The following is a 14,741-nucleotide window of genomic DNA, read 5'->3' on the forward strand; positions in this document are numbered from 1 at the left end:
AAACTTTAACTGTCTCCTTTTAGTTCGAGGACACTGTGGTCACCTTTAAAAACCTGCTCAAGACCCACCTGTTTAGATATGCCTTTGTTTAGTTTTATTAAATTGTATTTATTACTCTTATCATTTCTCTTGTTATGTATTTTATAGTGAAGAACTTCTGCTCTGCTCTAGAGAGGTGCTATATGTATAAACTTTTACTTTACTATTACTGAGGTACTATTTCTACTATTAGTACTATCATTATTACTAATCTACTAGGCTATAAGTAAGAGATAGAGCTGAAAGGCATTGTGAAACTAAATATAGTGTGGGATTTTGGTTGGTCATTGTGATATAGACTAGTTAAAATATTACATTGCCTTCCTGTTTGTAAAAGGTTAGTTACAGTTAAGTGCTACAGTTTTCTGAAGTCATTCAATATGAATGATATAATTAATGCCTCAATTTGGCGTCCTATTCATATTCAAGATCATGTACCCACCCCTAGAACAGGTTAAATATTATTTGAAAGCACCCAAAACATTTTATATTAAATAGAGCCAAAATATATGAGGATATGAGTTTGTATATATTCCCAAACACTGTGTCCATATTAACAGTAAAGAAATGCCGATTTTATTTTATATATATGTATCTCCTTATAAGGCTACTACAGCAAGTGTCTTTCGCTCAACAATGGAAGCTGGGGAATGCGACAAGATGCGGGTACCAGTACCAAAACACTTTCGCTTCCTTCCTTGGACCGTTGTCTCATCTCCTACGGCACTAGCGACGAATCGGCAACATTATATTTGAAATATTTAATATTATTGTGTAATCAGTATGTAATTGAGCTTTGTATCCTGAAAAACAAGCGATTTCCAAGTAACATTTACGATATGAAGTCGGGTAAGGAAGCACTTCTTTGTAGAAATGGGACTCGGCCCGGGACAGGAGCACGTGACGATTCAGAGGAACTCGTGCACGTGATTGGATGATGACGTCAAAATCCGGTGCCTCTATAGTAAAGTGACCTTCTTTGCGACCGCCAGAAACCGCTCATCGGCCGAGAGAAGCAGGTTACACCTACCCCGGAGTGATTTTAACCCCGCATATTTTAATCAAAAGGTAAACTTTTTACTTCCTATTGAGTCGTTATGTCAAAGGGAGACTGTTTTTTGCGGCTTTCTTATTCAAAATGATGCAGAAATACAATGAGGAGGATGCTGGGTGGCTAAGCCCTAACGGTAGTATCTAGCTAACGTTAGCTCCCATGTTGGTTAATAGCTCGGTTGCTCTCTTTGCGTGAGTTAAAACGGTTAATCAACATAGCCCGTTATTCAAGAGTAATTCTGGCACTTTATGTTGGATGGGATTATTGTTGGAAAGTTTTATAATTAAGCTGGCCAGGCGTGGTTTCTCCTGGTAAAGATGTTAGCTAGCTATTGCAGTGTTGAGTCTGACATTCGGACGCCGACATTGAAGCATCCTTGACAGCCTGGATGGGTGACACATCCCCAGCTCAGCTTACTGGCAGGCAAGCCGGGGCTAGCTAACGTTATAGCTCAGTGAGACTTGTCCTGTCAAAAACAAAATATTTGCGCAAATACCACATTATAGCTGGTTTCAGTTCCGCAGACAGTGTCCTATGTCCTTGATACTTCATGCCCGCCATGTTGGATCCCATTGCTAACTTTAACTTGTTCCTTTTACTTTAAATTGTACAATGTACAAAACCTTGTATACTCTATGGCCCATAAGATATAGAATGAGAAGATTTATCGTAAGCTAGATGTTATATGTCTTGAGATTCAACTGCTGCAGTCATTTCAGTCATGGCTAGTTTGAAGTCATTGTTTTATCGATAAGAATCGTTAGTTAATATAATTCAAATATGACTGTTGACTAGTTGACGGTCTTGGCTTAGCTGTTGCGGGTGTACACTGAGGTCACGTCAGGACAGCCAAACGGGTGAGGTGTTGGGACAAAATGTGTACCCCTTTTTAAATATTTCCTGGTGACTTTAAGCCTTTATTTTAAACCGAGGAGCAACACAGTTAATCTACGGAAGTCGAGCTAATTTAGCGAATGTTAATGAGCTAGTTATTCATGCATCGTAAAGGCTTCCCCGTCAGTAATGTGTGGACACCGGTCAGTCCTCTGCCACAGTGGCACGTATCGTTAACACACCTTTAACTAAGTACATTAATGTTGATTAGTTTAAAGTCATTGGCTCCCCTTGACAAGAGCGACATATTAAAGCTAAACCTTCATGGCGGGATACTATTAAGACAAACCCTGTTTACTCGACTAGCTTGGCAGCTTTTCTTGTGCAGCAACCCGAGCTGAGCCTGACGGTGCTCGAAAGAATGAAACGCTATTAATGGTGATATAACGGGAGCGAATGGACGCTAAGCTAAGCTAACGCGTCGTAAAGGGTGGTTGGGTGACGTTTCTTGTTGGATTCCCTTGAAACGACCTCGGCAGGGTGCCAGCGCACAGGGGAATGTCATAACTTGTTTGAATGCAGTGTAAAGAAAGCTGCTCTACAGGTGCAGAAAAAGTTGTCTCCTTAAACGACCTTCACAAGATGGCGCCGGTCAGACCAGAGCAGTGAATGATCTTCCTGCCATATGGTCTATGAATAGATGGATGTATTTATGGATCTAAATTCGCAGACATTATTATTCTAGAGTACATATAGGATTAGGATTTATATTATTTAGAATATTACTATTTGTCATAAATATGATAATGACTTATTTTCTGTCTGTCCTGTTTTCCTTGACTTTGTGTTTCTCCAGCTGACTATGGGAGACATTGCCAAGGGAAAGAAGGCTTTCGTCCAGAAGTGTGCTCAGTGCCACACAGTAGAGCAGGGGGGCAAGCACAAGGTGGGCCCCAACCTCTGGGGTCTGTTCGGACGCAAGACTGGGCAGGCAGAGGGCTACTCCTACACGGATGCCAACAAGAGTAAAGGTCAGTTCCATTGAAGCTTTGAATAACCCTCTACTTTGGATTTACTTCAAGTGAAGAAGTGGGCATCATTGAAGTTGACCTCAAAATGTTACATTTTCAGTGTAATAATGGTTCATAACTACAAACTGTGGGTGAAAAAAATCCATCTCGAAGCAAGCAAGCAAATGCATGAAAGAAGACGGTTAACCAGAAATGTTTATATTTAAACACTAATTTTCTCGAATAGGTTTGGCCAGCAAATTTCATGTTTCATGTTTTAGCAGGATATATTTGTGCTCTAGAATTAAAGAATCAATTATCAGAAAAAAATGTTGATTAGTTTTCTGTTAATAATTATTTAAATATTTGTAACAATAGCAGTTTATACTTAAGCCTCTAAAAGATTGCCTGTAGGTGGGACTTTGGCATATCTGCCTATTAGTTACCTTGATTAAATCATTTATCCTGATTTCACCACTGACCATCTGTCTTTTCCCAGGTATTGTGTGGGGTGATGACACCTTGATGGAGTATCTGGAGAACCCCAAGAAGTACATTCCTGGAACCAAAATGATCTTCGCTGGCATCAAGAAGAAGGGAGAGCGCCAGGACCTCATTGCATACCTTAAATCAGCAACATCATGAAGTAGTCATAAAAATCAGAATATTTAATGTCATTTATTGTATTTTTTTGTTTATGTTTAGGCTTGCACATGCTAAATATATGGTTTTATGTTTAGTCATTTGTACAAAAGGTTAATTTATGTTGTCGAAGGTTAGAAAATGGCACTTGTTGTGAGCTGATGAGTTCACAGTCACTTGCACTTTGTAAGTTCAGGGTGTGAGCAATGGTTGAAGTGGCTAAACATAAAACTACTGACCGTTTTTTTTTTTGTCAATCTCTACTTTTACTCTAATGAGAAGGAAAAACTAATCACATTATTGAAAATTTCAAGCCATGATAGGTTGCTTGACCTGTCACTCATTCTGTTTTCCATGACAACACTTTCTTTCTGCTAGCACAGCCATCTACCATCAACCTCCATTTTTTAAAACTATAACTAAATCTAATATCAGTGATACAGGTTGGACATTTTTGGTGGATAACTGGTGCTGACTCTCAATCTACTGGCAGCTTTCATGCCAACTGGAGTTTCTAACCTGTCAAGGGGTAACGCAGTGTGGATTTTCTGCACTCCCTCGTGTCTATCCTTATATATTGGTGGTCAGAAACTACCCCTTGCCATGAAGGCTCTTTAGATACCACACACTGAACATTTTGTCCTCTAAAACATTTGGACAAAACCTCTTGTTGCATTGCAGAGCTCCTAACAGAGCCTGATCTGTGATGTTACTAAGCAGCCCCTCTGAGCTCCTGTTTTTAACCCCTGCATGTCATCAGACTCAAGTTTTTTTAAATTTGTGAAAAGGGTGACACACTGTAATCTGCCTCCTTTACAGCTAGGAATTGTGGTGTATGAATATATATATATTAATGCCTTCAAAACCACCACCATGCTGAGATCCCTACAGTGTGAAATCAGCTGGCATACAATCACCATGCCTAACAATGTTGTGGAGCTACTGTATTGTAAAGAAAAACCATCAAGGGCACCATCTGTAGTGAAGGAAGATTTTGTTATTTACCTGGTTTCACAGGCCTGAAAGACTTATCGTTTTAACTTATTTTACTGTAACCTGACAGACTGAATCTGTAAAGCATTCTGATGGGGCTGCTTGCTCTTGGTGTACACAGCAATATACTGTATGCACATAAACAATGTTGTAATGTGGGAGCCATGTTGTGTAGTTGTGGACAGGATGGATGAAGGATCAATTAAAAAGAAAACGTCCAGAAATGTAAATGCAACTGTTTGTCTCTTCATTTCAAGGTGTTTATTTTTCGTTTCTTAGTAACTGCTAAAGTGTAAAATTCATAATTGGTCAAGAGCAGACCAATAATACAATTGTCTCTCTGCAGCTGTTGAGGTTTAACAGATGTTTGTCGATAGATGTTTTTTGAGGGAACAATGACAAATGAATGAGAAACTGAAAGAATATCAAGAAAACACTGGTAAAGTGTTATTATCTTGGAGAATAAAGGGTTTAATTCTCTACAAATGAAATATAATTAACTATTTGCTCCGTTTATCTTTATTAAAACAAATTTTCTTCAGACAAGACCAAATCTAACAATCATCTCTCTGCAGCTGTATTGAAGTTTATCAGATTTATTGAGGGGGGAAATGACACGAAATGCTGAATATTATTACCTGAAAATGACTTACAAGAACACTATTTGTCCTTCAGTGTTTCTCTTTTGATCAGACCAGGTTGTGTCAAACGTGATTCTGACATTTTGATTGTGGCCAAATCTGATCCTGTAATTACTGTAAAATATGACAAAACAGTTTAGATTCTTAATTGTTTCCTATTTAAAAAGACTAGAGCAGATTAGACCTGGATTACAGCCCATGAAAGAGACATTTTCTGCCCCTTTGACCTGAGTTGGACTTAAGTCATACTCTGAGAGCCACGCCTGGTCATATACTGCATATATTATATAATCATGAAATCTTTCTAGGAAGCTCAGGACCTGCACCGTGTCACGTTTCCCCTCGATCAAAGCTCAGTTAACAGCAGAGACGTGACCGGATCAGTCTGGATCTGTCTCTAACAACCCGCCTGGACACTGCCTGGCTACAGAAGGCTGGGTGATGTTTGGTGTTTGTGCTGCTAGGCTGTAAACTCATGAAATTATATGAGGATTTAGTTTGCGGAAAACTAATAATTAAGATAAGCAGCTGTTGAGGATTATTATGTTCCTTCTAATTATCCGTCTAATTTTATATACCTGCAGTTACTCTAAATGCTTTTTTTCATATGCTTAAAGCCATAACTGCAGTTTATTCTACCTATAGTTTATATATGTATATATATAGATATATGTCCTTTTCCTTTAGTAGTCTGTAGTATCTTTGTGTAAAATAAAGAATGTAAAGAAACACAGGAAAACCTCAAGGACAGATTCATGGGGAGGTAGTAGTAGCACCTGGTGGTCAAAGTGGGTATCACATAATACAGTGTATTTTGTAACACTGACACTTTTGTAATGAAAGACAAAAGAACACAGGTCTCGTAACTGGCCCATGAAATAGGACCCAGAAGCAGTTTAGTGAAGTTCACAGGCAGCAGCTAAGACTGGAACCTGGAAAACAAGGGTGAACCAAGGGCAGGTGGACAGGCAGATAGAGAGATCAGGTGACTGGTAAAGAATAGCAACCTGTAGGCTTTAATCAAATGTATTATATTAGTATAAAACCCTTTTAAAAGGAGGTCCCAAACCAGGACAAGGATGACTAGAAAGCAAATCAATGCAAAGCACAACACATAACACAACAACGCAATAACAAGAGGTTTAACAACCTTAGGATAACCACTGTCATAACTAATCAGAGATCAATTTGTTTTAAGAGAAATTCATATTTTTTTAATAATGAAGAAAGATAGTTAATAGCTGCGGGTAATGGAAGGAGTCCTAAACATAAAAGATTTTACACCTTGGAGACTTTAAGGGGACGATAAGGATGAGGAACAAATAATAGTTTTACGTGGATGATTAAAATGTCAGAACAGATATCTCAGCAGTTATCAGACTCATGGGGACTTAGTGAGCCCTGGTGGTCCAAGAGGGTGTTTGATAAATAAAATGAAAGTTATGACACCTTTTGTGTTCAAGGACAAAAGCACAGATTAAGTGGTGCTGTAAGTGTGCCATTAACTGAAACAGTTACCGGAAAGTTTTATATTCAGTAAGACGTGTTCATGTTGAGAGAGTGATACGTTTGTGTGGCCCAGATTTGATATATTTCATACATATGACATAAAAAACATCAATGCTATTTCAAAATAGCACTTACATACTTCTTGTGTTTGTAATTTATGGTGACATTTACAGAGAGAGCAGGGTAAACACACACACACACACACACACACACACACAGCCAGCTGTAAACAAGGGTCTCCCTTTTGAGATATAAATACAGCTGACACATGACCTAGATACAGGATTATGGATGACAAACAGTGTATATCTGAGGTCATGTGAGACCTTATGAGGTCACAATATTATTGTCAGCAAAGTAGACAAGTTTGTATCTGCAATGAGGAAACAACAGTGCTGCTTTGACTACAAACACACACACACGCTTGCAGTTCTATACTTGCGAGTTCCCTTATTGACATAATGCATTCTTTAGCCTAAAGCGGCTATAACCGATATTTTTATAAAAACGATGTACCAGATGACATTGTGAAAACACGGTGATCATGTTAGGTCACACGTGGTGATGAACCTACAGAGAATTAATTGCAGAATCTGCAGCTCCCCCTTAGCTTAAAGGTGCTTTATAGTGAGTTTCGGCTCATTGTTTATCAGTCCGGCAGCAGAGGTGGTTCACTCTCACCTCTCTCATATAGCTCATGTTCAGCAGGCAGCTGTTTTCAGTGGAAAAAGCTCTTAAAAACCCACTGTATACTACCTGCTCAGCATCACACAGCAGACAGACACAGTTAGCAACTAGACGGTGAACATAGCGGAGCATGTAGCAGCTAAAGGACCAGATATTTCCCTCAGGACTATTGGTCTTACATTCATCAGGTGGACACAATCATGACTCCAAATGAATGATATCGTTGCGCCATAACAGCTGGATGTGTAAATAAGCAACTGTTTGCTTATCAACAATATCAACTTAAAAAGTGATAACATGTCAATGTTGTGTTCACAGCTTGTTTCTACTGCCCCCAAGTGGCTAAAAATCAGTTATTGCAGGTTTAACCATCAAACTAAACATTTAAACCCAACCCTCACCCCCAAGTCTGAATCTGCAAACAGTCTGAAGAAGAAGTGAGGACCGGCCCAAATGTCCTCACAATGCAGAAATGTCCTCACTAAGATGGCTTAAATTTACATTGGTCCTCACAAAGATAGAGACAAAGAGACATTTGAGCATTTATGATATATGTGATGTTAAACGACATAAAAACATTCTCATTTACATAGCCTGTGTACTTTGTTACTAATGAGTTTGTAGTTATGTTTTATTTTCATGTGGTAATTTTAGTCCTGCAGTTATATATTTGGCCACCAGAGGACACCGTTGTTCACAGAATTGTTTTGAACTTTTTCAGTGACTGCAGCACAGATGACACCTGTTTACATTAATTTCACTAGTGTATTTGTTTAACATTGTTAATTTAACTACTAAAAACACAATAGTAACAACAAAACATTGCATTTTTCCTTTCCAATTGTCTTATGAATATTTTTGTTTTCCTTTTCCATTTTCATTTTTATTACATATGGTTTCCTTTTCTACTCCTATTGCCATTTTAAATGTAAGGTTTGCCGTATCCCATGTCATGTTTTACATTTGGACATTTCATTCAAATTGCCATCTCACAATTTCCATTTATGATTTCAATGTCCAACTTTATTTTTTAGTTTCATTTTTCTTTTTAACATTTAAATATGGAATGACTATTCTTAAAAGTAGAGTGAAGTTATTATTTGTTTATCATTTTCTCTTGCCTTTTTAATAGGTAAAATTATTCTCTACATATAATTTAATCAATTTTATTCTAGCAGTTGATTTTGTCAGTTGTCAAACACCTGCCTGCTATGCAGTTTACCATTAAGCATAATGTACAGTATCCTTTAGTCTTTTGGCCTATACAGCAGGATTGTGGTGTAAAACATGGCTGCCACAGATGAGAAAGAAAACACAAAACCCTTCAGTGTTGAAGTTTCCAAACATTCCTGATGTATTCAGATGACCTTACTGGGAATTCTCCCATCAGCTCCTTTTCCAAACTGGACATCTGCCATGGGAACCAGGCAAGACATTTTAAATTCCTTAGTGCCCCTCTCTTAAACTATTCAGCATTTCTCAGTATGATGTCTATCTGTCCATTGCTGAAGTTATCTCTTCCAGCTTGTGTTTGAAAGAAAGTCAGTCAGCAATTTTGATGCTAAATTGGCATAATATGTAAAATACTATTATTACTATTACTATTCCAGTAATATTAAAACTACTACTATCACTACAGTTGATTACGGGTATTTTGACAGCAGTCATGCTCAAACTGTGAGACAGAAATCCATCCGATTGTCCGAAAACCAGATCGTTGATTGTTTGGGCCGAGGACGGAAAACATTTTAACATGTCACAGTAGGAAAAGTACAGGTGAAAATATTAAAATGAATGATGGCTAAATTCCATTCAGCTGCTTCAGTTTCAGGGTCCTGGTATTGTGCAGGTTGGCTCACCATCACAATGTCATGGCTTACTGGGACACACTGGCTTACTCTGTGCTTTCAAAATGTCAAAATGTCATCTGTGAAAACGACCTATTTAAGCTGTGACAACAGTAATTGGTATCAAGGCAGTAATTGAACACTAGTTAGCAGCTTTCCAGACAACATTTAAAATGAAAAAGAACACTGTAGGGCTCTTATTATGTCCATCACATAACAACATTTGCTTTTATCAGATGCACATCAGAGACATAGACACAGGCTTCACATGGTTTTATCTGCAAAGCTTTTTAAACATATACAACATTCACATTATTGAAGTGGAATAATAAATATAAAACTACAATATAAGAAACAGTCAATTATCGTTGATAGTAGTCATCACCTAATGATATTTGTAATTTGTTGAGCTCTTGTCTAGAAACCACTAACCAACAAAACACACAACCTACATTTCAGATTGTAGAGGTTGTAGTCCATTGTGTTTCAGTTCACATGTGTTCATAGAAATCATTAGAAAATTACATACAGTTACAAATACAGTGCAATAAACTCACCAGTAGTCATCCAAACTGACTAGGGTGTCACAAAACAACAATTCAGGACATATATGAGAAATTAAAACAGCTTTTAAGGGTAAAAGTGAAGAAATGGGAAAAAAATGCTGGTGTGAAGATGCAATCGGCGTTTGTGCTTCATATTCATTTCCACTGATGAAACGGTTGGACATCTGCAACTCTCAGATATACAGTAAAAATTATGACAACTTTTCTTTGACGCGAATAACAAGAACAGTTTAACAAAATTACAGCAGTTAAGTTCCTGTTGCTTCACTGGAAAATGAAGAAGCCAGCGCTGTCCGGCGACAGTCAATTTCAGCCAGCAAATCAGTGAGTTTAGGCTCAGTCCACAGGTAAAAGTTTGATTTCTTGACTTCCACAGATGTGAGGCAGACGTTCATTTCCTGGTTAAATTCTGTCAGATGTAGAGAGCAATCACTAAATCACAGTTTGCTTCAGCACTGAAAGAAGGTGTGAAGTCTCTGTGGTACGAGCAGTAGACTAACACCAGTCCCAAGTTATCCCATTAGTTGTTTCCCTCAAAAACCTGAGTGAATAATTGGGTGAAATATCTGGCAACCATAGCACCTAAAGGTTGAGTGTGATTAGAGAACAAATTTCATCTCTTTTTCAGGCTTGTGGACTTGTGGAAGTGTTGGTAAAATCACAGTAGGCGTCGTTTTTTGCATTTTGATGATGTTAAACATGATTCTCCAGATAAATGTGCATTAACTCTACATGTACTTTTCACTTAAACTGCAATCTGAACACCTCAAATTCCGATCATGATCAATTAGGAGTTTAGTGCAATCTTTGAGCCTGTTACGAGCAGAATAATGTCTGAAGACATCGTCTCCTAATCAAGTCGCAGAGTGGAGTTTCACCCATTTTGATGGCAGTCGGGACAAAACTGAAAAATAAGTTCGTGTTCGTGCTAAATGTGTAGGCTCTGATTCCCTCAGGTGTCTTAGATGAGAACCCACGTGTATTATGTGCATGTGTTCAAATGGGTCAAATGCATCTCAGTTGTGCGAGTAGTTGAATTTGTCCGTTTCGGCTTTCTTTCTAAACAGAGAGGTCGTCTGCTCTCGTTCGGTTGCTCGTTCCACTGGTTTTGCTGAATCTTCGTTTGTCCTTCTGACAGAGCCCCCCATTCGGGCAAAGCAACAGCCCGTCTGGGCCGCCGTTTTGGATCTGAGGGCAGCTGATCTTCCTGCCCCCAGGGCTGTAGCAGTTAGTGTCGGTCAGGTATCCGCCATCTTGGATCTGATGGTTACTATTCTCCTGCCATCCGGGCGAGTAGCAGCTCATCTGGAGGAGGTTGACCTCCTCCACAGCCGCAGCCATTTTGTGCTTCTCTGTCGCCATGTTCTCTGAGTTTTGTTGGTTAGCCAGACGGTGGTTGGGGAAAGGGAGGGGCAGGAAGTGCGAGGAGCCAATCACACACTGGCTGAAGTCTGGAGGTGGGGTAGACGGCGGAGGAGGAGACAGAGAAAGCTGTCGGGACAGCGAGGCGTTAGCAGGAGAGACGGCCTTCTCTGTGAAGGAGATCTTCCTGCAATGAAGAGTTTTAGTCAGTTAACAGATATGATACAATCTCACCATAAATAATAATCGAATAGGAAACATACTGTTTTAACTGTTCTGTGACCTGGATCCAGTGAGAGGTTGTGAAACAATGTATGTGCTTGTAGAAGTAAGCCTGCTTTAAAGTACTTAACGTACTTGCAGTTGCCTATTTATTCCCAGAAGAAGTGAGCAGTCACATTTCAGGCCTACAGCGTTTTTTTCCCCCTCATACAGTTTGGCTTTTACACTTAATTCCAGGAGGCAAAAGCTGAATCACTGAGGGTTTAAAATAGTTACAGGACTCTTGGTGTGGGAAATGTACTTTAGATTTCAAGAGCTTTGTTTACTTCAAGTTCTACAGGACTAATACAAAGAACCTTTCTACCCACAAACCCTGCATACGCACAAATCCCTATTTATCAATCCATATGAATACCTTTCACTGTTGACCAGTAACTCAAACCCACAACTACATAACACCTTATCCCCTGCTGGCCTGAGGAAGCAAGTGAGAGGTCAGAATTACAGTCACGTCTTTAAAACTCAAACTTCACGAATAACACAGACCTGCAGCAGCGTCTCCATGCCAGGTGATGCAGCTCGAGCACACTGAGGACCAGCGAGACGGCCGACACAGCCAGCATGAACACTATGAAGATGTTTTTCTCTGTCGGTCTGGAGACATAACAGTTCACTGGATGTGGACACGGCCAGGCCTGCGACACAGAGGGAGAGTGTATATGACTGTAGGCCTGAATGTTATGTTTTATACATAGAATGAAATAAAACTGATTTGGATTTCTGGTTTTACCTTGCAGACATACAGAGGGTTGAGGAAGATCCCATACAGGAAGTACTGGAGACACAGAAACACCACCTGTATGGAGGTCCAATCACAGTCAGATGCATGAATTTACTGTGAGTTTTATACAGAGGTGGAAGAAGTATGCAGATCTTTTACTTAAGTAAAAGTAGCAATACCACAGTGTAGAAATACTCTGTTACAAGTAAAAGTCAGTACCAAAGGTAAAAGTAGTCATAATGCAGAATGGCCCTCTTACTACTATTACTATTAATAATCCACAGCAGGTGTTGGGCAGGTAGCGTAGGTCAGTGCGTTTATCAGAGCTAGTTTACTGCAAACAGCTGCCTGCTGCCTCTGGAAACGGGTGCTGAGACTGAATCATGCAGTAAATGTGCCATAAAATCAAAACAATGAGCTAAAAGAGGCCGAAGCCCTCCACAGCAGCAGTAACAGAAGCAGGGGCAGCAGCACTGACAGCAGCACTGACAGCAGCAGCAGCACACTGACAGCAGCAGCAGCACTGACAGCAGCACTGACAGCAGCAGCAGCATCTACCTCCATGATGCTCCGTATCAGTATACTCAGTATGTAGGTCTGTAGCAGCGCTCCTCTCAGACGGATTCGACCTGCTGATGGACCATCTTCTTTTTCCTTTTTTCCGTCCTTCTCTCCTTTCCTCCCCTGTTTCTCTCCTCCTCCTCCTCCTCCTCCTCCTCCTCCTCCTCCTTCTTCACCTCCTCCCGTGTCCTCCTCTCTCCCTCCCCCCTCCTCCTCTCTGCTCCTCCTCTTCTCCTCTCTGCGAACAGTGTGCATTGCGTGGCCCATGTAGATCAGACTGGGAGTGGACACAAACACGATCTGGAGCACCTGGGAGGAGATCAGCAAGACTTATACTTAAAGACAGTTGAATTAAAGGGTAGTGACGCTCAAAATTAAAGGACTTAACCAACTATTTTGCATGAAGCAGACAACTAACTACACTTCTAAACTACTTTACATCCTTATTGCGCTGAGATTCAGCTATGATAATTCTCTTGCAGATTTGTTTAGTTTGTTTTGTCCAAATTCCACACTTAGAGGACACTGAATGTGCGCTCCACACTGCTTCATGTTTGTCTTTCACGTTTCGATTTAAGGAGGATTTGTCTTTCAGTGCAGCCAGTTTAGTATGAAAATCGCTGCAATGGTAATGGTGAGACTTGAAAGTCAGAACATCTCCAGGAGCCACGTCGCTGTTGAAAAGTTAAATTAGGTTGTTTTTGTTTTAAAAAGGTGGTTCACAAATCCTGATGTAGCACACAAAGATAAGGTTTTTTTTTTAAAAAAAGGACTTAGTTAGTGTTAGCTGTGATTAAAAAAAAGGACTCAGCAGCTGCAAGTTATGTACTAAAATGAAAGGCATGAAACAGCAAATCAAATTATAAAACGTGGTATATGTGGTTTGTAGTTAACAGGTTAAAACATTCATAACAAGAAGTGCGGTCCTTAAAATCAGTTGATATTACACCAAAACATCTCATATATATATATCACATGAGGTTTATATATATTACCCAGTATCGTATATGTGCTATAGGGAAAGCTTGATCGTAACAGACGTTCTCGCAGCCCGGCTGCTCAGTGTCACAGTCGAAATCTTCCTGTTCGTCTCCCCACGACGACTCGGCGGCCGTCCCGAGCACCAGGATACGGAAGATAAACAGGATGGTCAGCCACACCTGTGGTGCGAAAAACAACAAAGAGGGTGTACAGAAAGATATATATCAATCCCTCAGAAACAATGACATGGAAATATAGTAGACGCTGTGTTGAAATTATGAAGTAATGAGGACTTTTTATAGAAGAACAAGATTTGAAAAGGCCATAAAAAGTCTGAACAAATGTGGGTGAAAGTTAGTATGAAGATCGAATGGTTGAACAGTCCATTACATGTTTCTCTTGCATTTTGAGTCATGGATAATAAAATTGAAATTAAATTAAATAGAGGAGAAATGATTTAGCGGCTCTCATGACACCCTCATGAAAATATTAACGTAAGATAAGAAGAATAGCTATTGGTGTTATTTTAGAGGGAGTTACGAACATAATTTTAAGACTTAATGGGGTTTTTTCTGGGGTTGTACAATGTAAATAAACACACCTATCTGACATAAACTTTATATCTGTTATTATTATAATGTATAGGACAGAAGTGATGGGTCAGGATACACATAATGAAAACAGGATGATTTAGAAATATATGAATGTTTTATTTTGAGTGTCTGTTTACCTTTTTTTCCAGCATGTGCAGAGGAAGTCAGGCTGGTGCCATGCTGGCTTGCATGCCATGTTTGCCGTGTGTGTGTGAGTGTGTGTGTGTGAGTGTGTGTGTATTTATACCTTTCCAACAGAGGTAGAATGCTCCTGTACTTCCTCCAGGAAGTTTCCCAGCAGGCTCCAGTCTGCCATGACCGGTTAGAGGCTCAGCTCCGATTGTCTCTCAGCAGTCGCTCTGCAGGTACGAGACTCACCTGAGGAACAGAGAGTACATCAGGTGTCGTGTCTGCAGCGG

The 14,741-nt window shown here is 39.7% G+C and overlaps 2 protein-coding genes across 2 annotated transcripts; one reads left to right on the forward strand and one right to left on the reverse strand.

Annotated features, from left to right (window-relative positions):
• The first annotated feature begins 1,009 nt into the window (after positions 1 to 1,009).
• On the forward strand, positions 1,010 to 4,802 carry LOC139294282 (cytochrome c). The gene is made up of 3 exons (XM_070916135.1): positions 1,010 to 1,107; positions 2,784 to 2,958; positions 3,437 to 4,802. Exons 2-3 carry the CDS (start codon positions 2,790 to 2,792, stop codon positions 3,580 to 3,582), a joined length of 315 nt encoding a protein of 104 aa, XP_070772236.1. The 5' UTR covers positions 1,010 to 1,107; positions 2,784 to 2,789; the 3' UTR covers positions 3,583 to 4,802.
• A 6,079-nt stretch (positions 4,803 to 10,881) lies between these two features.
• On the reverse strand, positions 10,882 to 14,638 carry LOC139293936 (gap junction alpha-5 protein-like). Its single transcript, XM_070915618.1, has 6 exons — positions 14,570 to 14,638; positions 13,744 to 13,908; positions 12,746 to 13,057; positions 12,197 to 12,262; positions 11,953 to 12,101; positions 10,882 to 11,371 (listed from the first exon to the last, which is right to left on the reverse strand). The coding sequence occupies exons 1-6, from the start codon at positions 14,636 to 14,638 to the stop codon at positions 10,882 to 10,884; spliced, it is 1,251 nt and encodes a 416-aa protein (XP_070771719.1).
• Between the last annotated feature and the right edge of the window lie 103 nt (positions 14,639 to 14,741).

This window comes from Enoplosus armatus, chromosome 12 (assembly GCF_043641665.1).
Source record: "Enoplosus armatus isolate fEnoArm2 chromosome 12, fEnoArm2.hap1, whole genome shotgun sequence".
NCBI classification, from domain to species: domain Eukaryota; kingdom Metazoa; phylum Chordata; class Actinopteri; order Centrarchiformes; family Enoplosidae; genus Enoplosus; species Enoplosus armatus.

Excerpts from the sequence above, each read along its gene's own strand:
- LOC139294282 (XM_070916135.1), top strand. The coding sequence starts at position 2,790 with ATGGGAGACATTGCCAAGGGAAAGAAGGCTTTCGTCCAGAAGTGTGCT. Across the intron at positions 2,959-3,436 it reads GGATGCCAACAAGAGTAAAG|GTATTGTGTGGGGTGATGAC; the intron begins GTCAGTTCCATT and ends GTCTTTTCCCAG.
- LOC139293936 (XM_070915618.1), bottom strand. The coding sequence starts at position 14,638 with ATGGCAGACTGGAGCCTGCTGGGAAACTTCCTGGAGGAAGTACAGGAG. Across the intron at positions 13,909-14,569 it reads ATTCTACCTCTGTTGGAAAG|GTGTGGCTGACCATCCTGTT; the intron begins GTATAAATACAC and ends TTCGCACCACAG. Across the intron at positions 12,263-12,745 it reads TGATACGGAGCATCATGGAG|GTGGTGTTTCTGTGTCTCCA; the intron begins GTAGATGCTGCT and ends ACCTCCATACAG.